This window comes from Lathamus discolor, chromosome 4 (assembly GCF_037157495.1).
Source record: "Lathamus discolor isolate bLatDis1 chromosome 4, bLatDis1.hap1, whole genome shotgun sequence".
In the NCBI taxonomy this organism is placed as follows: Eukaryota; Metazoa; Chordata; class Aves; order Psittaciformes; family Psittacidae; genus Lathamus; species Lathamus discolor.
The window spans coordinates 127,497,515-127,519,838 of NC_088887.1; the positions used below are offsets into that span (position 1 = coordinate 127,497,515).

A 22,324-nucleotide genomic window follows, 5' to 3' on the forward strand; every position below is an offset into this window, starting at 1 on the left:
GCTGCCGCTCTTTAGGAGCGAGGCTGCTCCCCCTCCCCTCCCCTCGGGGAACAGCGAAAGCTTGCCGTTGATTGGGTGAAAGGGCGCGTGACGCCTGCCGCGCCCTGAGCGCTGATTGGTGCGACGCCGTTAGAGAGGGCGAGGCTCGTGCTGCGGAAGGGTCCAGAACGCCACAGCGCGGCCCCGCCCGACATCCGGGGCGTTGGGGGCGGGGCTTCTCCCGGCCCGGCCAATCGGAGCTCGCTGCGGGTCCTGCGCAGGGGCGGGGCCCGGAGCCTTAAAGGGGCCGTGAGGCGGCGCGCGGCTCGGTGCGTTGGGGGCAGCCGGGGGGCGGTGGGCGCGGGGCCGGGCCGGGGAGCGCGGCGAGCGGGGGGGCCGAGGGGGCTGCGGGGCACCGGGGGGCACTGAGGCAGCGGGAGCGCCCGTGGGGTCACAGCGCTGCCAGGGCTCTGCGGGCATGGGCCCGGGTCTGGGGGGCCCGAGGCCGGCCGTGGTGCCCGCGGGGGCTGAGCGCTGAGGCGGCAGGGGCGGCCGTGGTTGCTCGGGGCTGCGTCCCCGCCGTGTGTCCGGGTCCCTGCGGTGCTGCCTGTGAGCGTTCGGGGTCCGGCTGCTCGGGGCAGTCTGCGGTACCGGGGGTGCCCGGGGGTTCGCTGTCTCTGGTGGGGACGTGAGGTAGGCAGGGGGCGGGGGGTGTGGGCATCTGTGGGGATGGGGGCGCCCGGGGAGGGGTCTCGGGGGTGCTGGGCCCTGTGGTTCAGGGCAGCCCCGGGGCCACTCAGTGCCTGGCGCACAGAGACCGCCCCTTTAGCGGGACCCTTGTGAGAGCTGATCGGGGGCTGCCTTTGTGGGGACACCGTGTGCCCCCCCCATGGCACAGTGTGTGTGTGCCCCCCCAATACAATCCCCATGGCACAGTGTGTGTGTGCCCCCCCCCCCATGGCACAGTGTGTGTGTGCCCCCCCCATGGCACAGTGTGTGTGTGCCCCCCCCCCCATGGCACAGTGTGTGTGTGCCCCCCCCCCCCATGGCACAGTGTGTGTGCCCCCCCCCCCATGGCACAGTGTGTGTGTGCCCCCCCATGGCACAGTGTGTGTGTGCCCCCCCCATGGCACAGTGTGTGTGTGCCCCCCCCCCCCATGGCACAGTGTGTGTGTGCCCCCCCCCCCCATGGCACAGTGTGTGTGTGCCCCCCCCATGGCACAGTGTGTGTGTGCCCCCCCATGGCACAGTGTGTGTGTGCCCCCCCCCCCATGGCACAGTGTGTGTGTGCCCCCCCCCATGGCACAGTGTGTGTGTGCCCCCCCCATGGCACAGTGTGTGTGTGCCCCCCCAATACAATCCCCATGGCACAGTGTGTGTGTGCCCCCCCCCATGGCACAGTGTGTGTGTGCCCCCCCAATACAATCCCCATGGCACAGTGTGTGTGCACCCCCCCCATGGCACAGTGTGTGTGTGTGCCCCCCCAGTGCAGTCTCCATGGCACAGTGTGTGTGTGCCCCCCAAGCAGTCCCCATGGCACAGTGTGTATGTGCCCCCCATGGCACAGTGTGTGTATGTCCCCCCATGGCACAGTGTGTGTATGTCCCCCCATGGCACAGTGTGTGTGTGCCCCCCCAATACAGTCCCCATGGCACAGTGTGTGTGTGCCCCCCATGGCACAGTGTGTGTGCCCCCCCAAGCAGTCCCTGAACGTTTGTGTCCTCAGCCTGAGCCCCACCTTGTCCCATGCTGGGGTCACTGCCGGCAGTGAGCTTGGAGGGGTCCTTTCTCCCCGTGTCCTGCGGGCCCAGCCCAAAGGGCTCCATTAGCTCCATGGCAGGGCTTCCCTATTGCTTTGTGAAGGACCCTGCATCATAGAATCCCAGACTGGTTCGGGTTGGAAAGGACCTTAAGATCACCCAGTTCCAGCCCCGTGCCATGGGTTTTGGTTAGTCTGGGGTGCAGAGGATGGAGTTGCTGTGAGCTGCAGTGCCAGGTCCTTCTGCACCTATGTTCCTGTACCAGGATAAGGCAATTCGATGTGAAGTGATTGCTTGCCCACTGTTTAGAAGCTTTGTGGAGCTGAAAGGGTGGGTTAAGGGGCTGAAGTGCCCCAGTGTGAGGGGAGGTTGAGGAAGGTGTTTTGCTCTGGTTATGGGGTGTGTTATGTTTGAGAGCTCCCATGTGATGGTAATGCCCAGGATTGTGACAGTGGCTGCAGGTTGTGTGAGTGGATCCAAGGGCTGGAGCCAGCCTGGAGAAGAGAAGGGGAGACCTGAGAGCAGCTCCAGTGCCTAAAGAGGCTCCAGGAAAGCTGGAGAGGGGCTTTGGACAAGGGCCTGTAAGGGCCAGGCCAAGGGGAATGGCTTGAACCTGCCCGAGGGGAGACTGAGCTGAGCTCCATGACTGTTACTGGTGTGGTGAGGGATGCAATGGGGGGCATGGCTGTGCTGCCCTGGGGCTGCGGCCAACGCTCCTGCCCTTGCTGCTCCCTGGCTTGCACAGGGATTAGCCGTAAGTGGATTTGTCCTGCAGGCTCAGCAACGGAGACATGCTCAGGTGGGCATAAGGTCAGGCTACGGTGAGACACGGATCCCTGCTCACTCAGAGGACGCCACAGCCCCTCACTTGGGCTGCTCCGTGGCCCTTGTCCTGGGTGGGGGAAGGTGCTGGGAGCGGAGGGGTCAGGACCAGCTCAGAAGATGTGTGTGATGTTCAGGACACTGCCTTTGATCATGGGGTTCCAAAGGGAGCTGGGCTGTGGCTGAGGGTGTGAGGGAAGGGCAAAGGGTGAACAGCCACGACAGAGGGCAGGGGAGCAGCGGAGGGTGTTGGGATGAGGATAGGGAGCCCGAGCTGGAGGCGGGCTCCAGCCTTGATAAACCACTTGCCCCAGCTTGCCCAGCCTGTGATCAGCAGCTTTATCATCGTGCGAGGTGTGGGGCTTGCAAGGTCCTGATTTAGGTTGAAGGGAGCTTAAAGCTCCTCCAGCTCCGGCCCCTGCCACGGGCAGGGACCCCTTCTACCGGAGCAGCTTGCTCCAAGCCCCTGTGTCCAACCTGGCCTTGAGCACTGCCTTGAGCTTTCCTGCAGCCCCTTTAGGCACTGGAGCTGCTCTGAGGTTTCCCCTTCAGGAGCCTTCTCTTGTCCAGGCTGCCCCAGCCCAGCTCTCTCAGCCTGGCCCCAGAGCAGAGCTGCTCCAGCCCTCGCAGCAGCTCTGTTCCCTCCTGTGGAGCTGCTGGAGTGAGTCTGGGTCTCTGTATCTGGGACCTGTGAAGGTGCTGAGCGCTCGGCTGGGTGCGTGCTGGCTGTGGGGCTGTGGTGAGATGGTGCTCTGGGAGGTTGGGGGTGTGCTGAGGAGCTGCAGCACACAGCACATGGTACTCCCGCTCTGTCAGCACTGGTCCTGGGCAGCAGCTCCAAGCAGAGCCCGGGAATGGTCTGGCTAAACAGAGGAATGGTCTGGAATGATGGACTCTGCTGGAAAGAGCTCACGTGTCTCCATCCAGATCACTCTTGCTGTCTGCATCATCATTTGTGATGTCCCACTGCTCATGCATCCCACTGACAGCTCCTTCCTGCTGCGTGCGGGACACTGCTCCAATCCTGCTTGCGCCCCTGCTCATGGTTGTGCTCTCCTCCTGCCTCCCAGAAGGGTGCTGTCAGCGCCAGTCCTTGATCCCTGCCCTGGGGCTGCGTGGCTGCTAAACATGGGTGTGAGAGGCAGCCTCTGCCAGCCACCTGTGTGCAGCACTGCCCAGGGCTGTGAGGGCTGGGCCTTGCAGGAGGACAGAGAATCCCCATCAAGCTCTGCTCTAGAGCTGGGCTGGGGCAGCCTGGAGAGGAGAAGGCTCCTGAAGGGGAGACCTGAGAGCAGCTCCAGTGCCTGAAGGGGCTGCAGGGAACCTGGAGAGGGGCTTGGGACAAGGGCCTGTAGGGCCAGGCCAAGGGGAATGGCTTGAACCTGCCCGAGGGGAGACTGAGCTGAGCTCTTAGGCAGAAGCTCTTCCCTGTGAGGGTGCTGAGGCGCTGGCACAGGGTGCCCAGAGAAGCTGTGGCTGCCCCATCCCTGGCAGTGCTCAAGGCCAGGTTGGACACAGGGGCTTGGAGCAAGCTGCTCCAGTGGAAGGGGTCCCTGCCCGGGGCAGGGGTTGGGGCTGGATGAGCTCCAAGCTCCCTTGCAACCCAAGCCCTTCTATGAACCCTCTGGTTGGTTCATTTCCAGGCCCATCAAGATGCTTCAGGTGCCTCTGCCCCTGGACCGCGATGGGATCCTCTTCCGGCTCCGCTTCACCACGCTGGCTCTGGCGACTGTGTTCTGCCCACTCTTTGGGTTCCTGTTCTGTGTGATCTGGTCTCTGCTCTTCCATTTTCGGGAGACGACAGCGACTCACTGCGGGGTAAGTGACTCCTCAGGATGGTGCGGAGTGCTCGCGCTGTGCTGGGGCAGCCGGGGCTGGCAGCGCTCCTCTCTCCTCCTCTGCTTTCCCACCAGAGGTGCTACAGGATCTTGAAGAAGCTGGTTTATTTTGGTGTGTTTGTGGTGCTTTGGTTCTGGCAACTGAGGGTTTGGCTTTATAAGGGCAGGTAGGGAGGTGCAGCCTGGTCAGACTGGTGCCTGACCAGGTGAGTGGTGATGGTGAGGAGGAAAAGTGATGATGAAGCTGCAGACAGATCCAGTGTCCTGCGGAGGGGCTAGCCCAGCTTTCGCAGAAGGAATTGCTGCCCCTCAGATCTGCTGGAGCTCTTCAGAGGAGTCACAAGCACGTACCTGGGGAGTGCAGCTTGAGAGGGACCGCGTGGGCTTCCAGAAGGGACGGGATCGGGTTCCTCCTCAGCACAACAGCGGATGAACAGCTGGTTACAAGCTGAAACAGGGGGCAGGAGTCATTGTCACACTGTAGGAGGTGGCCCCAGGGCTTTATGGGGTCTGTGTTCCTCCTGCATAGTGGGGTGACACAGGCTGATGGTGATCATAGAATCATAGAATGGTTTGGGTTGGAAAGGACCTAAAGATCACCCAGTTGAAAGCCCCCTGATGCTGAGATCCTGAAGCAGGGATCTCCAGCTGTGCATGGGAAGAGACCAGGGAGGGGGGGTACAGAGGTGTGGTTGCTTGGAGAGGGCAGGGATTCAGTGCTCACCCTCTGCCAGTATGAGGAAGTACAGGACAGGGTAGGGAGGTGGCAGGTTCTGCTTGAGGAACCAGCTCCTGTTGGATGACTGGAGAGCAGCTCCTGTGGGGAACACCTTTCTGCAGGACACGGGGGTGGGCGGTTCTGCCTGGGCTCCTCCCTGGCCACTCGTTGCTGCTGGTGTCCGTTCTCTCCTCAAACTTTTGGTTCAGGGAACATGTGGGAGACTACGACTGAGCAAAGGGAAGGGATAAAGCGAAGAAACACAAGCAGGACCCTGAGCGGGGCACCCCAGCACTCAAGGACTGTCCCAGCAGGGCTGGGGGATGAAGGGATGAACCTGGCACGTTGCATTCCCTGGATTTGAAATGGGAATAAACTTCGGGAAAAAAAGCTGCCCCAGGGCAGGTTTAGATGGAGCTGAGGAACAATTCCTGCCCCAGAGGGTGCTCAGGCATTGGAACAGGCTGCCCAGGGCAGGGCTGCAGGCACCGGCCCTGCAAGGGTTCACAGCCCGTGGAGACGAGGCCTCAGTGCCATGGGGCAGGGGTGGCCTTGGGTCAACGGTTGGACTGGGTGATCCGGAAGCTCTTTCCCACCCTGGTTGATCCCGTGGCTCCATGGCAGCAGGACGCAAGCCTGTGTCCCTCCCCACGAGCTCTGTGTCTCCTGCAGGTCCCCAACTACCTGCCGTCCATCAGCGCGGCCATCGGAGGCGAGACCCCGCAGCGCTACGTCTGGCGCCTCTGCATCGGCCTGCACTCGGCCCCCCGCTTCCTGGTGGCCATCGCCTACTGGAACCACTACCAGAGCTGCCACTGCTCCCACCCGCGCTACCTGCGCCTCTGCCACTGCAACCTGCTGCTGAACCTGCTCGAGAACTTCGCCCTCCTCATCCTCACCTACGTGTCCTCCTCTGAGAACTATGGTAGGTGTCACCTCCAGCCTCTGTGCAGGGGCTGCTGCGGCTTTGCAGAGCCCTGCTTCACCCAGCGGGAACAGGGGAAGTTCAGACTGGATCTAAGGAGGAAATTCTTTCCTGTGAGGGTGCTGAGGCACTGGAATGGGTTGCCCAGGGAGGGTGTGAGTGCTCCATCCCTGGCGGTGTTCAAGGCCGGGTTGGATGGTGTCTTGGGTGACCTGGTTTAGTGTGAGGTGTCCCTGCCCATGGCAGGGGGGTTGGAACTGGATGATCTTGAGATCCTTTCCAACCCTGACTATTCTATAATTCACACAAGTACTTTGGAAGTGGTCAGTTTGGAGGAAAAACAGCTAAAAAGAGAAGAAATTGTATTAAAATTAGTATTTTTAGAGCAAAGTTGTGTCATAATGTGCAGATAGCTGTGCTCTTCCCAAAGTTCTCACCAAGTTTTGTGTCAAGCCTAAGCTCAGGCTTTAAGTGCTTGGTTCCCACTCGTGCACCACGGCTGTTGTTAACGTGTCCCACCACAGGCGAGGTTAGCACTTGCTCCGCTCCGCGGCTCAGCGGTGACTCCAGCTCTGAGCTGGCTTCCAGCCCATGCTCTGCATTTTAAATACCCCCCCCGAACTGGGTAAAACTTCCTGTGTTGACCTGAAGACAAAACAGCATTTTCCAGGTGAATCCTGCGTGTGAAACATGGGCACCACAGGCTGGGAAATGCTCTTCTCCCACCTGGTCTCATCTGAAGTGAGTTGTAAGTGCTGGTGATGATATCCCGCTGCTGTTTAACCCTGAGATCTGGAGGAGGCACCAGGGATTGACTGGAGAGGGCTCAGATCCATGAGCCAGCAAGGTGGTGCTGTTGCAGCAGAAACAGTGCCGGTCTGGGGACTTCTGGGCAAGGGCGCGCTGTGTTGGGCTGTCCCTGTGCACCGCTTGATGATGTTAATGGATACTGGGTCTGGCTGTGGACCACACTGCAGGCTGTAGGCATGAAATCTCCCAAAGAGGCCAGGGCAGAGCTCCAAGAAGAGGGTTTGGAGCTGATGAGGGGACATTGACAGAAGAGGGTTTGCTGCCTCGCAGCAGTGGAGGTGGGAATGCACCTGATGCTGTACTGAGAGTATCCCAGCGTGGTTTGGGTTGCAAGGAACCTTAGGGCTCCTCCAATTCCAACCCCTGCCACTGACAGGGACACCTTCCGCTAGAGCAGCTTGCTCCAAGCCCCTTCCAATCCATTCCCCTTGGCCTGTCCCTACAGGCCCTTGTCCAAAGCCCTTCTCTAGGTTTTCTGCAGCCCCTTTAGGCACTGGAGCTGCTCTCAGGTCTCCCTGGAGCCTTCTCCAGGCTGAACAAAAGCCACATGGAGAGCTGAGCTTAACCCAGTTTTCCCAGATCCTTATTAAAACACTAATCTCATGTCTGGGGGATAAGTTTCAGCTCTTGGCTTATGTGCCAGGATGAGACTAGGCTCAGGTTAATCATCTCTGCTGGGCATGGCTCACATCTTCACCTCTAACAGTTGCCTGTCCCATTGCCCCTCATGGGGTTTCCCTTCCTCTGGAATCAGGGACGATGGTTTCTTACATTCAGGTGGCTGGGAATTCAGCCTGAGGTCCAGTTCCTGGAGAACAGGCAGGAAGTTCTTAAATAGAAGCACACATGTGAAAACTGACCTGAAGTGGCATGGGCTTGTGTGGGGCTTTTGGGAGCTCCTGGTGCATCTCCAGCCTGAGCCTCTGCCTGTGCTATGCAGTGATGCATAAGGCAGCCCCAGAGCTGGTGCAGAGGCTGATGACAGCTCCTAATTGGCATGTGGATAATGAAGGAGGCCAGAAGACGGCCCGCCCTGGGTCTTGGCCTTGCTCACTCTGCAAACCCCCCCCCCGCCTCAGTTTCCCCATCCCTAGAGCAGTAGTGCTGATTCTGAGCTGCTCTTGAAGCTGCCTGAGGTATACAACAGTGTGAAGCAGTGGAGACCAGGTGCCAGAGCATGAAAACACCCTCCTGGCACCTTTGGGATAACTCTGACAGCAGCACACATCCCGCTCCAGCCCCGGGATTCCAGGGATGTGATTCACGAGCTGCTTTGTCCCTAAATCACCCTCTTCCTTCCTCTGCTGTGCCTGTCTTCTGCACAGACCCAGGTCCTGGGCCACAGCATCTCGTGGGTACTGGAGCTGCCAGCAGGACCATGTCCTGCAGAAGGCAGAGGATCCCTCACCCTCCCAGCGCCTGCCCCATGCTCCCCTCGTGCTGCTGGCTCAGATTTAACAGGAAAGCTCTTGTCTTGGTGCAGCAATCCATGAAAACGCCTTCATCGTGTTCATCACCTCAGCTCTGGGCCACATGCTGCTGACCTGCATCCTCTGGAGGATGACGAAGAAACACACAGTAAGTCCCGAGGTACAGAAACTTTCCTTCTTCTCTCAGTGCTGGGTGCTGGGGTGCTCTTGGCTGGTGGTGGAGGGTCTGACTGTCGCTTGGTTGTGAAATAATCATGGAATCATGGAACGGTTTGGGTTGGAAAGGACCCCAAGGTCATGCAGCTCCGACCCCTGCCCCGGGCAGGGACCCCTTCCACTGGAGCAGCTTGCTCCAAGCCCCTGTGTCCAACCTGGCCTTGAGCACTGCCAGGGATGGGGCAGCCACAGCTTCTCTGGGCACCCTGTGCCAGCGCCTCAGCACCCTCCCAGGGAAGAGCTTCTGCCTAAGAGCTCATCTCAGTCTCCCCTCGGGCAGGTTCAAGCCATTCCCCTTGGCCTGTCCCTGCAGGCCCTTGTCCAAAGCCCCTCTCCAGCTTTCCTGTAACTCTTTTATGCACTGGAAGACTTAGAACAACTGAGACTGGATGCTGAAGGAGTTGCTACCACCATGTGCAACTGGGAAACATGGTCACCAAAACTCAGAGTTCACCAAAACAAAATGGGAGGAATCTTTTGATTTCCTATTTTCTGGTTTTCACTTGAAAATCTCTTCATCAGTGTCCTCATGGGCTGCATTTCCTGACCCTCCTTCCCTGAGGATGCCTGTTTCCGGGCTGAAATCAGCTTCTCTGCACTGAGGAACTGGAACCTACTGCTCCTTCAAACCGGGAGCAGTGGGAAGCACTGGTTGTGTTACCCCTTTTCCTGCAGGAATCTCTGCACTGTACAGGCTGCTGCAGGCCCTGCTCCCTGCAAGGGGGATGGTGGGCTCAGCGACTCAGTGGTCAGGAGCTTCTTATCAGCACCTCCGGTGCTGAGCTGGTTTGCAGTGAGTGCTGGACCCTGCACACCAGCACCACTTCAGGGCAGGATGTGCAGCTTTGGAACCATGTTTGTGAAAGCTGCTGCTGCGTGTGTCTGCCTCAGCTTTGCTGGGGTCTCTGGGCTCCCTGGACCTCCCTCTCTCATTTTCCCCCATCAGGGATATGTCTCACGCAGCTCATCCCCAGCCTGACCCTCCCATCCCATGGGGAATGGTCCCTCAGGCTCCCTGCACCGCATTGCCCCAGCAAGGTGATTGCTTCGCAAAGCACAGAGCTCCAGGGGAAGCTTCCAGAGGAGTGTGCCCACATCCCGGGGAGCTGGCGAGGGCTGGGAGCTCCTAAGGAACCAGGGATGCAGGACAGGGGGCTGCTGTGCCTGGGATGTGCTCAGGCAGTGCCACAGAGCGAGCGCCTCAGTGCGGCTCCCGCTCCATCGTGCTGTTTATTGTCCCCTTCCGGCAATTCACGGAGCCCATCCCCTCGCTGCCTTGTGCCAGACCTGGAAAAGCAGCTTCCAGCAGTTGTTTGGCTGCGAGATTACCTATGAAAGGGATTTTTGGAGATCCTGGGGTTCCCCTCTTGCTGGGAAGTGATCTCTTGTCTCTGGTGATACGGCGATAACGGGAGCTCGCTCCTTGGCAGCTTTCCTACAGCTTCCTTTATTTATCCCATCTCTTGGCTTGTGTTCTGGCTTTGGTTCGGGGTGTTTTCTGTACAGAGCTCCCAGCCCTGCACCTCCAACAGTGGCTCCCTGAGCAGGCACTGCACCAGTGCTGGCTGTAGCGCTGCAGCAAGCCCGTGAGCTTTGGTGGCAGCAGCAGCACTAATCCTGCTGTCTGTCTCCCAGAAATCATGCTGGTGCTGAGCTGCGCATGGTGGCAGTTCCCTGGGTTGAGCTTGAAGCCTGTGGACCCTGATGGTGATGGGTCTGTGTTGCTGTGTGGCGCAGGGGACTAAGCCCTGGCCCACCACAGCGCTGGAGCTGGAAGGTTGGGGCCGAGGGTGAGCAGCCTCCCTCCACGTGTCTGGCTTTTGTCTCCTGGTGATTCACAGAGCCATGGACTGGTTTGTGTTGGAAGGGACCTTAAAGCTCCTCCAGCTCCAACCCCTGCCACGAGCAGGGACACCTTCCACTGGAGCAGCTTGCTCCAAGCCCCTGTGTCCAACCTGGCCTTGAGCACTGCCAGGGATGGGGCAGCCATAGCTTCTCTGGGCACCCTGTGCCAGCACCTCAGCACCCTCATGGGGAAGAGCTTCTGCCTAAGAGCTCAGCTCAGTCTCCCCTGTTTAAGTTTGAACCCATTCTGCTTGTCCTATGCCTACATCCCTTGTAGGGATGGATTCAGGTGGGTTGTTCCCAGGTTCATGCCAGGTTATGCCAGGAGCAAAGTCCCACTGGTGGCGGTGTGACCGGGGGAGCTCTGCCACCATCCGGCAGCACTTCTGCCTGCAGGATGCCCTCTGCCACGTCACCCACTGTGCCTGATTCATTACTGCTCCCAAGGAGCAGGAGGAAGCAGGCAGGAGGTGCTTGCAGGGCTGCCCAGAGCCCGTCCCATGTGTCTGTAGGACCAAGGCTGGTCCATGGATCTGCTGTGTAGTGGTGGCCCTGTTGGGGCTCTGTGTGAGAGCAGCCTGCACCCACAAAGCCTATGGGCTCAGTGTCACTGGGTGCTGTCACCAGGGCTCTCTGCACCTGCTGGCACTGAGCAGCCTGGGCATCTCCTGCTCCTGTGCTGGTGGGTGGCTTGTGTTGAGCATGGGTTACCAAACCACAGCACCTCGAGCCCTACGCTGCAGTGAGCGGAGTGGCAGCTTGTCCTTGTTACCCTCTCCCTAATCCTGCAGCGCTTGAGCTGTCCTGGGGCATCCCCATGTCCTGGTGCATGGGCCCAAGCCCAGCAAAGGAGCATTTCCTCCTGAGGACATGTTGACCATGGCACGTCCCTGGGTGGAAGGACAGGACGGCACAGTGATGTCCTGGGAGCATGTGCCACCAGCCTGCATGGTGCCACCACTGAGCATGGCTTCCTCTTCTCTTCTTGGGTGCTGAGGCGCTGGCACAGGGTGCCCAGAGAAGCTGTGGCTGCCCCATCCTTGGCAGTGCTCAAGGCCAGGTTGGACACAGGGGCTTGGAGCAAGCTGCTCCAGTGGAAGGGGTCCCTGCCCGGGGCAGGGGTTGGGGCTGGAGGATCTTTAAGGTCCCTTTAGCCCAAACCAGGCTGGGATTCTTGGACAGCCCCTGCTGATGGACAGGAGGTGCCTGCAGAGCTGCGTGGTCCCCGCCAGCTGGGTGTCTCCCTGCAGAGAGGTGTGACCCGTTTGGGGCCAGCCCTGCCCCAGCTCCCCACAGGGCTGTGTCAGCAGATGGAGCTGTCACCCAGGGCACCCCACACAGGTGATGGGTGAGTTCCTCCAAGCACAGCTGGTGGTGGCCTGGCTGTGGCCGGGCCCTCAGATTGGATGTGCGGGCATGAAGCAGACCAAGGGCTTGACACGTCAGTGGGGCCCCAGCCACGGGTGGCATCCTCTGATAAGCGGGTGCTCGGCCTTATCACCACTCTGCAGACGTGCCTCATCCCTCCAGCGCCGTCCCGTGATGTGTGAGCTGGGCTTCTGCTCTGAATCATTCCCACGGGACCGCAGCTCTGAGGGAGAGGAGGAGGAGTCTGCCCAGAGAAGCTGGGGCTGCCCCATCCCTGGCAGTGCTCAAGGCCAGGTTGGACACAGGGGCTTGGAGCAAGCTGCTCCAGTGGAAGGGGTCCCTGCCTGTAGCAGCGGTTGGAGCTGGAGGAGCTTTCAGCTCCCTTCATCCCAAACCATTCCATGATTCTAAGGTCTCCAGGGTCTTATCCCGCTGTTGGGGTTTCTCAGGCTGCTCACTCACTTCCCAGGGCTCTGAGAGGCCACCACTGAGCTCAGGTTGGCAGAGGGGGGATGCTGAGGCCATCACAAGCCCAGTGCCACCATCAGCACCACCACATCCTCCTCATGCCGAGCTGGGCAGCCGGTGGGAAGTGCTGTTGGGAAGTGCCGGCCTCAGCAGGAGCAGGGAGAGGTTGGGCAGCTCCTGCTGAGCTGCCAGGCTGGGGGCTCCTGGCACTGTTTAGGACAGGTTCTGGCAGGTCAGGGTGGCTCAAGGCCAGATCTGGGCTCTGTTTGCGTTGGTTCTGGGACTTTTCTGTTCAGCTTCGCTGCCCCAGCCCTGGAGCCGGCCCTGGCAGCAGGGGATGGGTGAGGAGCAGGACTCTGGTCCTGTGGTGTCCCGTCCTTCCCTCCTCTTCAGCAGCAGATACCAGGAGACGGAGCCGCTCAGGGTCCCCAGAGGGGTTCAGGTTCTCCAGGACCAACCCTGGGACCATCTCCAGGACAAACTCCATGCAGAAGCTGGGAGACTGCCCCCATCCTTCCTCCTGCTCCAGCAGGGCAGGGATCAGGCTCTGGTCACAGCCCCGCAGTGCAGTTTCCAGCAGTGCTGCTGGAGGGTGAGGCACAGGAATCGGTCTTGCAAAAGCCTCGGTGCTGGGGCTGGTGTTGCAAGTGCCTCTGGGGGAGGGCAGGAGGGTGCTGAGGAACTGGGCCGAGATGGGGAAGTGCAGGCGGGTTCCAGCTGCAGGGTGGCAAATGGTGAGAGAAGGGAAGATGAAGCTGCGCAGGAGGGGAGGCGGGAGGAAGGCTCCGAGGAGGAGGGGAAGGAAGGGGCAAAGCAGAGGGGAGAGCTCGGGGAGAAGGGGAACTGGAGGCAGAGAGACTGCAGGTCTGGGCTGGAGGCAGCCAACGGGGCCTTGGTGCCTGCCAGGGCTGGTGTGGGGTTGCCCTCTCTGCTGCCCTGGGCTGCTCACCCCTCACACCCCTGCTGCCCCAGCCGCCTCCTGGGGACGCCGAGCGTGCAGCGGAGCAGAGCGGTTTCGCTTCTGGTTTGCAGACGTGTTTGCCCCTGGCCCAGCCCCGGTGTCCCTGCATGGGCCGGCTGCTTCAGCCCCCGGTGCCGCCGGGTGCTGCTGGGCTTGTCCTGCAGCAGGCACGGAGGCAGCCGTGCCGCTTGGTGTGAACCCAGCCCCCTGCTCGCTGCGCTGCTGCCCTGCCCCTCAGTGCTGGTTCAGGCTTATCTGGGGTCCCCTTGTGCTGCTTGCCCCTTGAAAGGGAAGGTCCAGGAACAGCCAGCACTTGGGAATGGCCTGGGGAGCACGGCTGATGTGTTTGGGATTATTATAGGATGGATGGTGTATGACCTGGTATGTTGTTCTTATGACCCAGTGCAGTGCGATGCTCTATGACCCGGTGCAGTGTGGTGCTCTATGACCCAGTGCAGCGCAGTGTAGTGCTGTATCGCTCTGTGACCCGGTGCAGTGCAGTGCAGTGCTCTATCGCTCTGTGACCCAGGGCAGGGCAGTGCTCTATCGCTCTGTGACCCGGTGCAGGGCAGTGCTCTATCGCTCTGTGACCCGGTGCAGGGCAGTGCTCTATCGCTCTGTGACCCGGTGCATGGCAGTGCTCTATCGCTCTGTGACCCAGTGCAGGGCAGGGCAGTGCTCTATCGCTCTGTGACCCAGGGCAGGGCAGTGCTCTATCGCTCTGTGACCCAGGGCAGGGCAGTGCAGTGCTCTATCGCTCTGTGACCCGGTGCATGGCAGTGCAGTGCTCTATCGCTCTGTGACCCGGTGCAGGGCAGGGCAGTGCTCTATTGCTCTGTGACCCGGTGCAGTGCAGGGCAGTGCTCTATCGCTCTGTGACCCGGTGCAGTGCAGGGCAGTGCTCTATCGCTCTGTGACCCGGTGCAGGGCAGGGCAGTGCTCTATCGCTCTGTGACCCGGTGCAGTGCAGGGCAGTGCTCTATCGCTCTGTGACCCAGGGCAGGGCAGTGCAGTGCTCTATCGCTCTGTGACCCGGTGCATGGCAGTGCAGTGCTCTATCGCTCTGTGACCCGGTGCAGGGCAGGGCAGTGCTCTATGGCTCTGTGACCCGGTGCAGTGCAGGGCAGTGCTCTATCGCTCTGTGACCCGGTGCAGTGCAGGGCAGTGCTCTATCGCTCTGTGACCCGGTGCAGGGCAGTGCAGTGCTCTATCGCTCTGTGACCCGGTGCAGGGCAGTGCAGTGCTCTATCGCTCTGTGACCCGGTGCAGGGCAGGCAGTGCTCTATCGCTCTGTGACCCGGTGCAGTGCAGGGCAGTGCTCTATCGCTCTGTGACCCGGTGCAGGGCAGGCAGTGCTCTATCGCTCTGTGACCCGGTGCAGTGCAGGGCAGTGCTCTATCGCTCTGTGACCCGGTGCAGGGCAGGGCAGTGCTCTATCGCTCTGTGACCCGGTGCACTGCCCTGCAGTGCTCTATCGCTCTGTGACCCGGTGCAGGGCAGGGCAGTGCTCTATCGCTCTGTGACCCGGTGCAGGGCAGGCAGTGCTCTATCGCTCTGTGACCCGGTGCAGGGCAGGGCAGTGCTCTATCGCTCTGTGACCCGGTGCACTGCCCTGCAGTGCTCTATCGCTCTGTGACCCGGTGCAGGCCAGTGCAGTGCTCTATCGCTCTGTGACCCGGTGCAGGGCAGGGCAGTGCTCTATCGCTCTGTGACCCGGTGCAGGGCAGGGCAGTGCTCTATCGCTCTGTGACCCGGTGCAGGGCAGTGCAGTGCTCTATCGCTCTGTGACCCGGTGCAGTGCAGTGCTCTATCGCTCTGTGACCCGGTGCAGGGCAGTGTCGCTGCTGCTCCCTTTGCTGCTGGCGGCAGCCGCTCTCCGGGCGCCGCCGTTTCCGCAGCCGCCGAGCGCGGGCTGTTCGTGACCCGCTTCCGCTCTGAAACTCGCAGCGCCCCAGGCCCCGCCCGGCCCCGCCGCTGCTGCGCCCGGCCCCGGGGGACCCCAGCGAGCATCAGCCCCGGGCAGGGACCCCTTCCACTGCAGCAGCTTGCTCCAAGCCCCTGTGTCCAACCTGGCCTTGAGCACTGCCAGGGATGGGGCAGCCACAGCTTCTCTGGGCACCCTGTGCCAGCGCCTCAGCACCCTCACAGGGAAGAGCTTCTGCCTAAGAGCTCATCTCAGTCTCCCCTCGGGCAGGTTCAAGCCATTCCCCTTGGCCTGGCCCTACAGGCCCTTGTCCCAAGCCCCTCTCCAGGTTCCCTGCAGCCCCTTCAGGCACTGGAGCTGCTCTCAGGTCTCCCCTTCAGGAGCCTTCTCTTGTCCAGGCTGCCCCAGCCCAGCTCTCTCAGCCTGGCTCCAGAGCAGAGCTGCTCCAGCCCTCGCAGCAGCTCCATGGCCTCCTCTGGCCTCCCTCCAACAGCTCCAGGTCCCTCTTGTGTTGATGCCTCAGAGCTGGATCAGGGCTGCAGGGGGGTTAGAAAGGGATGTCCCAGGAGCTGCTGTCAGAGTTCCTCAGCCCGAGCAGGAAGGGACCTGCCCAGCCCATGTCCCAGCTGGTGGAGGTGACTGGGGCTGCCCTTCCCCTCTGGGTTTTCCTCCTGCGTGACCCGGTTCCTCTCTCAGGCTGGTTTGAGCTTACTGGGGCAATGGAAAGTGTGATGGGGCGAGGTAAATTTCCCTCCTCCTCAGCAGCCCCTGCAGACAGATGGGGCTGTCTCATGTGGAAACATCAGCGGGGGGGAAATCCCCCTCCCACCCAGGAGCAGGAATAACAGCCCGTGTCTGGGCTGTCCCGGGCGTCCCGGCCCCTGTATGGCCCTGACCCCTTGTCTCCAGCCCCCCCTGCCCAGCACTTGGTGTCCCTGCACTGGGATGGTGACACTGGGGTGTCCCCTGCATCCCCCTCCATGTCTGGATGTATTTGGGGCTCCTCTGCCACTGGGGCTCCCTGCTCACCCCAGGGCTTTGGGTTTCGTTAACCATGATGGAAGAGTGAGAGGGGACTGCACCCACAGCCCCCAGCTTTGGGGGTGCTGGGCAGCGTGTGGAGGGGTGATGGGTTTGGGGACCCACCATGCAGGCAGGGGACAGTCTCTGCCAGCCCAGCACTGCTGTGTGACTGGGGGCTGTGGAGCAGCCCCGTGCCCTGCACCCCTCGCTGTGCTGGGGGAGGTGGCGCCGGGGCAGGATGAGGCCCCGGTGCCAGGGCGTCTCGTGCAGTGTCGGTGCAGCGCCCGCCCCAGCTGCAGCTCTTGATGTGGTTTCCTGCTCCCTGGTGCTGGTGAATTCCCACAGAGCCCCGCGGAGCCGGAGCCACCTGCAGCACCCGGGGCACCGACCCAGTGGTGGAGCACTGGGCACCAGGACCGAGGGCAGCATCCACGGGGACCTGGGCAGGCTGAGAGCTGGCACCATGAGCACCTCATGGAGCTCAGCCAGGCCAAGGGCAAGGCCCTGCCCTGGTCAGGGCAATCCCAGCACAAGCACAGGCTGGGGGAGGTGGGATGGAGCCTGAGGAGCAGGACCTGGGGTGCTGGGTGAGGAGCAGCTCCCCATGACCCGGCTTCAGTGAACGCTTGAGCCCAGAACCCCCCCTGTGCTGGGGGCACCCCCAGTGCGGGAGCAGCAGCTCAGGGAGGGGATCCTGCCCCTCTGCTGCATGAAGGGGAGACCTGAGAGCAGCTCCGGTGCCTGAAGGGGCTGCAGGGAACCTGGAGAGGGGCTTGGGACAAGGGCCTGTAGGGACAGGCCAAGGGGAATGGCTTGAACCTGCCCGAGGGGAGACTGAGCTGAGCTCTTAGGCAGAAGCTCTTCCCTGGGAGGGTGCTGAGGCGCTGGCACAGGGTGCCCAGAGAAGCTGTGGCTGCCCCATCCCTGGCAGTGCTCAAGGCCAGGTTGGACACAGGGGCTTGGAGCAAGCTGCTCCAGTGGAAGGGGTCCCTGCCCGGGGCAGGGGTTGGGGCTGGGTGAGCATCAAGGTCCCTTCCACCCAACCCTCTCTGTAATTCCATGATTCTGTGCTGTGGAGCTCCTGGTACCTTCCCATGCCCTGGTGGGGCCAGGACAGAGCTTTTCTGGAGGCAGGGGTGGCTTCTCCAGTATCCGCTGAGGCGCTTGTGGCCTTGGTGTGTCTGCAATGTGGGGCAGGCACTGGGAACCAGCCAGGGACCTGACCCGTCTCTTTGTCCCCTGCCAGGAGCGCAAGTCCTACAAGTGGAAGCAGCTTCTCTTCTTCTTCACCTTCATCACGTTTGCATTCGCTGTGTGTGTCTACTTCCACCACAACTGGTACTGCGGCCCCGGAGGTGAGGGCGCGAGCTCGGCACGCGGGGAAGGGGCTGGGGTGGTGCCCAGTTCCAGCCAGGGGAGCAGGAGAGCGGCGCTGGGGACAGGCAGGGTGAGCGCCCAGGCCATCCCCTGCTCCGGAGCAGCTCTGCCTGCAGGCTCCCCCCCCTCACGCGCTGTTTCCTCCCCAGTGTACACCATCTTCGCCTTCCTCGAGTACCTGGTTGTGCTCTCCAACATGGCCTTCCACATGACTGCCTTCTGGGACTTCGGCAACAAGGAGCTGGTGGTGAGCTCGCTGCTGGAGGAGAAGCACTTCTAGCAGGCCGGGGGGCAGAGCCCCTTCCCTTTCCTGTTGTCCCCAGGCCGGGGCCAGGACGTTTGCTGTGGAGCTGCCCCAAGGATTGTCCCGGGCCCCCCAAGTGTCTGCATGTGGTCCCTGGCTGCACCTGGAGCTATTGGAGCAGAGCTGGGGGCTCTTGCTGGGCACCCCCGAGGTGATACCCCCTGCCCTGGCTCCCTGCTGGCTACTGGGATGGGCAGGAGGATGGAGGTGGGAACCTGCTCCCTGCTTCCTTGGAGGGTGCTGTGGGCAGAGCGGGATTCTGCTCCCAGGGACACGGGGACCAGCCTGGCCCTGCCTTGGCTGCGTGGTCTCATGGTTCCTCCTCCAGCCTTGGCCAAGGTCCTCAAAAGGAGCTGGTGACTTTTTGGACCTCGAAGCTCAAGGCAGCCTCAGGAGAAGGACTTGGTGCCTCTGCACCTCCGGCAGCAGCCTCAACGTGGGGCAGTCCACAGCATTGCCCTGTTGGGAAGCTGGCGTGCAGGGCTGGGCCCGAGCCAGCCCCATGCTGGGGCTGGGCCCAGCTTCTTCCCAAGCCTGGGGCGAGCACAGTAGCCATGGCTGGGCGCTGCTCTCCATCCCCATGCTGGTGCTGCTGGGAGGAGGGTGCTGGCGCATGAACAGACTGCACAGGAGCAGAGCAGGAGATCACCAGTGTGGGACATGGGGCACAGGAGACCCCAAGAGCACCCACACTGCCCCTGCCTGTGCCAGAAGCCCCCCCACCAGCGAGCAGGGTGCTGGGCTCCAGTGCAAGCCCAGGAGCATGGGCTGGTGCTGGAGGGGCTCTGTGAGCTCCCCACGGCTTCCCCTGTGCTGTAGGGCTTGAGATGGGATGTGCTGCGGTTCGGTGCTGCTGCTGCCGGGAGGAAGGTGCTGGTGGGCTCTGGGTGCTGTGGGGGCTGGCACAGGGATGGTGCCACTGTCTGGGTGGGTGCTGTCAGTGTCCCCCTGCTCCTCTGCTGCTCCTGGCGCTGCACTGCCGGAAGCTGGAGCGGCAGCACTGGAGCTGCTGCTCTGGCTCCCAGGGGGAATCCGCCACATCCTGCACCGGGAGGCTCGGGGGAGCCGGTGCTGTGCCTGGAGAGGTGGCACAGGGCTGGCTCCTGCAGGGATACAGGCAGGGATGCAGGCAGGGGGCCGGGGCCGAGCCTGCCCACAGCAGGAGCTGTGTGGAACTGGGGGAGCCGGGAGCGTGCAGGGCTCACCCCACGCTGCAGCGTGAAGGTCCCTGGGGCACCCTTCATGAGCCACCAGCAGCGGTCCCTTGGGATGTGCCAGTGCTCATCCCTGAGCTCCTGGGGCTTGGGCAGAGCCTCCTCCAGCAGGAGGGAGCTGCGGTGCCTGTGGTGCTGTGCTTGGTGCCCATGGCTGCGGTGCCTGTGGTGCTGTGCTTGGTGCCCATGGCTGATGTGGGGCTGCTCTGGCGCGTGTCCTGCTGTGTGGGTCCCACAGTGCGGGTCAGGTCCATGCACCCTTGGTGCGTGCCTGCGGGTGCTGCCCGTGCTGGGGCTGCCACTGAAATAAAGCACTGAGGAGTTTGAGAGCTCCGCCGGACCCTGTGTGGTGCCCACAGCCCGACCAGGACCCAGGCTGGGTGCAGGATGTGGACCATGAGGGATGGGGCTGGGTGCAGGATGCAGATCCCTGGGTGCTGGGGTGCAGATGGATCACTGGGGTGTGGGATGTGGATCCCGGCTGTTGGCGCTGGAGTGCAGGAAAGGGGCGCTGGGGCTGGGGTGTGGGGCCTGGACCTCAGCTGCTGCTATGTGGGACATGGACCTTGGGTACTGGGTCCTCAGGGCTGGGGTGCAGGAGGTGGCTCAATGGATGTGGGATGTGGACCCTGGGGGCTGGGGTGTGGGACATGAGCCCAAATGAGTATTGGGGTGCAGGATGTGGATCCTGGGGGATGGGGCTGCAGTGCAGGATGAAGGATGAAGGATGCAGATCCCGGGTGCTGCGGTGCAGGACGTGGATCCTGGGGGCTGGGGCTGGGGTGCAGGATGAAGGATGCAGCTCCCGGGTGCTGGGATGCAGGATGTGGATCCTGGGGGCTGGGGCTGTGGTGCAGGATGAAGGATGCAGCTCCCGGGTGCTGGGATGCAGGATGTGGATCCTGGGGCTGGGGCTGTGGTGCAGGATGAAGGATGCAGCTCCCGGGTGCTGCGGTGCAGGACGTGTCCCTGGGCGCTGCGTGAGGCCGGGGCTGGAGCCGGGCGGTGGCGGCGCTGGAGGGGCCGAGTCCAGCCCCAGCAGCGGCTCCGCTCCCACCCGGCCCCAGGCGCTCGCCCTCGGCTGCTGCGGGGCCGGGGCCGGGGCCGGGGCCGGGGCCGGGGGAGGGCACGGCCGGGTGCGGGGCGCGGCGCTGGGTGCCCGGGAGCTGCCCGCGCCTCGGGTTCCCTCTGCCCCCCCGGAGGCTCCCGCGGGGCCCTGAGCTCGCTGCGGCTGGGGGGGAGCAGCCACGAGCTCATCCCGGTGCTGCGGAGCCAGCGCGGGGCCGACCCGCTCCCGGTGCCTGCGGCCCCCCCGGCCGGCTCCTCAGCCCCGCTGCTGCCCGGGGCCGGGGTCTGGCACGGGCAGCCCCTGCTGCGGCCCCCAGCACCCCGTGCAGCCCCCGGCTCGTCCGAGGGGAGCTGGCGTGAGCCAGCCCCGCGGCGCTGCTGGCCCCGGCTGCGGGCAGGGCCCCTCATAGCCCGGACCGGGGGGAGGAGGGACCCTGCTGCCGCGGGGCCGGGAGCCCCTGGCAGGAGCCGGGTTCGGCGCAGCCGGGAGCCGGAGTCGCAGCGGGGCATGGGCAGGGTGCAGGGGGGCCGTGCCTTGCGTTGGGCCCTGCGAGGCTGCAGAAAGGCACGGCTGTGGGATGGGGACAGGGATGGGACATGGGGACATGGGGAGGGGATACGGGGACATGGGGATGGGACATGGGGGACATGGGGGACATGGGGACGGGACATGGGGACGGGACATGGGGGACATGGGGACGGGACATGGCCAGAGTCTCCTGGCCCCGTGGCCCAAGCACCCACGCGGCCCCACAGGGAACAAAGACCCAGCTTGTGGCGGGCGCCGGGCTCGGCCCCTGCTGCAGGAAGGCCCCGGGGCCGGACAAGGGGCCCGTGTGTGGCTGCGGGGACCCTGCCAGGACCCCGCCGGGGCCGGACACCAGCAGCACGAGCCAGCGCCGCGGGGCTGGAGGGGACGTGAGCGCGGCCGAGCGGCCGCTGCCATTGAGCCGCTGCCATTGAGCCGCTGCCATTGAGCCGCTGCCATTGAGCTGCCTCTATGATAGGGGCATGGATCATCCTCAGCGCTCAGGCACAGCGCCCAGGTCCCCCATCACACACCAGCTCCATGGGCACCAGGACACGGGGCTCCAACCCCTGCCTGCAGCTCCAGAGTGGGGCAGGACAATGAAGAGAAGGCTCAGGGGGGACCTGATGGCTCCCTGCAAGTGCCTGGCAGGAGGATGGAGCCAGGAGGGGCTGGGCTCTGCTCCCAAGGAACAAGGGATGGGACAAGAGGAACCGGCCTCAAGCTGCCCCAGGGCAGGTTTAGATGGAGCTGAGGAACAATTCCTGCCCCAGAGGGTGCTCAGGCATTGGAACAGGCTGCCCAGGGCAGGGCTGCAGGCACCGGCCCTGCAAGGGTTCACAGCCCGGACGAGGCCTCAGTGCCATGGGGCAGGGGTGGCCGTGGGGCAGTGGCTGCACTGGGTGGCCCTGAAGCCCTTCCCCAGCCCGGCTGGTTCCGTGGCTCCGTGGCTGCAGGAGCCGGCCGCAGCAGCAGGATGCGGTACCCTCTCTGGCGATGGGAAAGGCGCAGGGGAAGGCGCGTGGGGCCAGCACAGGACACGGGAGCCTGGGCAGGGCTTTATTCGAGGCGAAGCAGCTCGGGGAGCACTGGTTAGAGGCGAGTCCCGGAGCCCCGGCCATGCGGGAACACGCTCCCCCGGCAGCGCCAGATTCCACAGGGATGCGGCACCGGGCTTGGCTCACCCCAAACACCCACCTGGGACACCCCAGTGCAGCCACAGCGGCCAAACACGGGGCTGGCGCCTCCGGAGCAGGGAACGGGGTGGCAGGTCCCCATGGGGTGCTCGGGATGGGGTGGCAGGTCCCCATGGGGTGCTCGGGATGGGGTGGCAGGTCCCCATGGGGTGCTCGGGATGCAATGGCAGGTCCCCATGGGGTGCTTGGGATGGGGTGGCAGGTCCCCATGGGGTGGCAGGTCCCCATGGGGTGCTCGGGATGGGGTGGCAGGTCCCCATGGGGTGCTCGGGATGCAGTGGCAGGTCCCCATGGGGTGCTCGGGATGCAATGGCAGGTCCCCATGGGGTGCTTCGGATGCAATGGCAGGTCCCCATGGGGTGCTTGGGATGCAATGGCAGGTGCCCATGGGGTGCTCAGGGCAGGAGGGGGGGTTCAGCCACCCCGAGCATCCCCTTCTCCATGCCGGGACCAGGGAGATGGCACCCAAAAGCGGACGCTGAGAGCCGGGGCTGGGGGTGCCGGGGGTGTTTGGGGGTCCCCGCTGCCCCCGGGGCAGGAGCCAGTTAG

At 63.1% G+C, this 22,324-nt stretch overlaps 1 protein-coding gene across 4 annotated transcripts; it reads left to right on the plus strand.

Moving 5' to 3' along the window:
• Positions 1–216: 216 nt before the first annotated feature.
• On the plus strand, positions 217–19,315 carry PGAP2 (post-GPI attachment to proteins 2). 4 transcript variants are annotated; one of them, XM_065678993.1, is made up of 6 exons: positions 217–308; positions 4,205–4,379; positions 5,790–6,042; positions 8,336–8,442; positions 17,334–17,442; positions 17,614–19,315. In XM_065678993.1, the coding sequence occupies exons 2-6, from the start codon at positions 4,215–4,217 to the stop codon at positions 17,742–17,744; spliced, it is 765 nt and encodes a 254-aa protein (XP_065535065.1). In that variant the 5' UTR covers positions 217–308; positions 4,205–4,214; the 3' UTR covers positions 17,745–19,315. The 4 variants fall into 4 exon arrangements, with proteins under 4 accessions (XP_065535065.1, XP_065535064.1, XP_065535063.1 ...); XM_065678992.1 differs by lacking the exon at positions 217–308 and adding an exon at positions 417–672; XM_065678991.1 differs by lacking the exon at positions 217–308 and adding an exon at positions 2,466–2,538 and having other exon boundaries at positions 8,336–8,430.
• The last annotated feature ends 3,009 nt before the right edge of the window (positions 19,316–22,324 follow it).

What these genes read in the sequence shown, in the direction of transcription:
- PGAP2 (XM_065678990.1), top strand. An exon ending in AACACACAGTAAGTCCCGAG is followed by an intron (nt 8,443 to 17,333) that starts GTACAGAAACTT and finishes GTCCCCTGCCAG; the next exon opens with GAGCGCAAGTCCTACAAGTG. An exon ending in CTGGTACTGCGGCCCCGGAG is followed by an intron (nt 17,443 to 17,613) that starts GTGAGGGCGCGA and finishes TTTCCTCCCCAG; the next exon opens with TGTACACCATCTTCGCCTTC.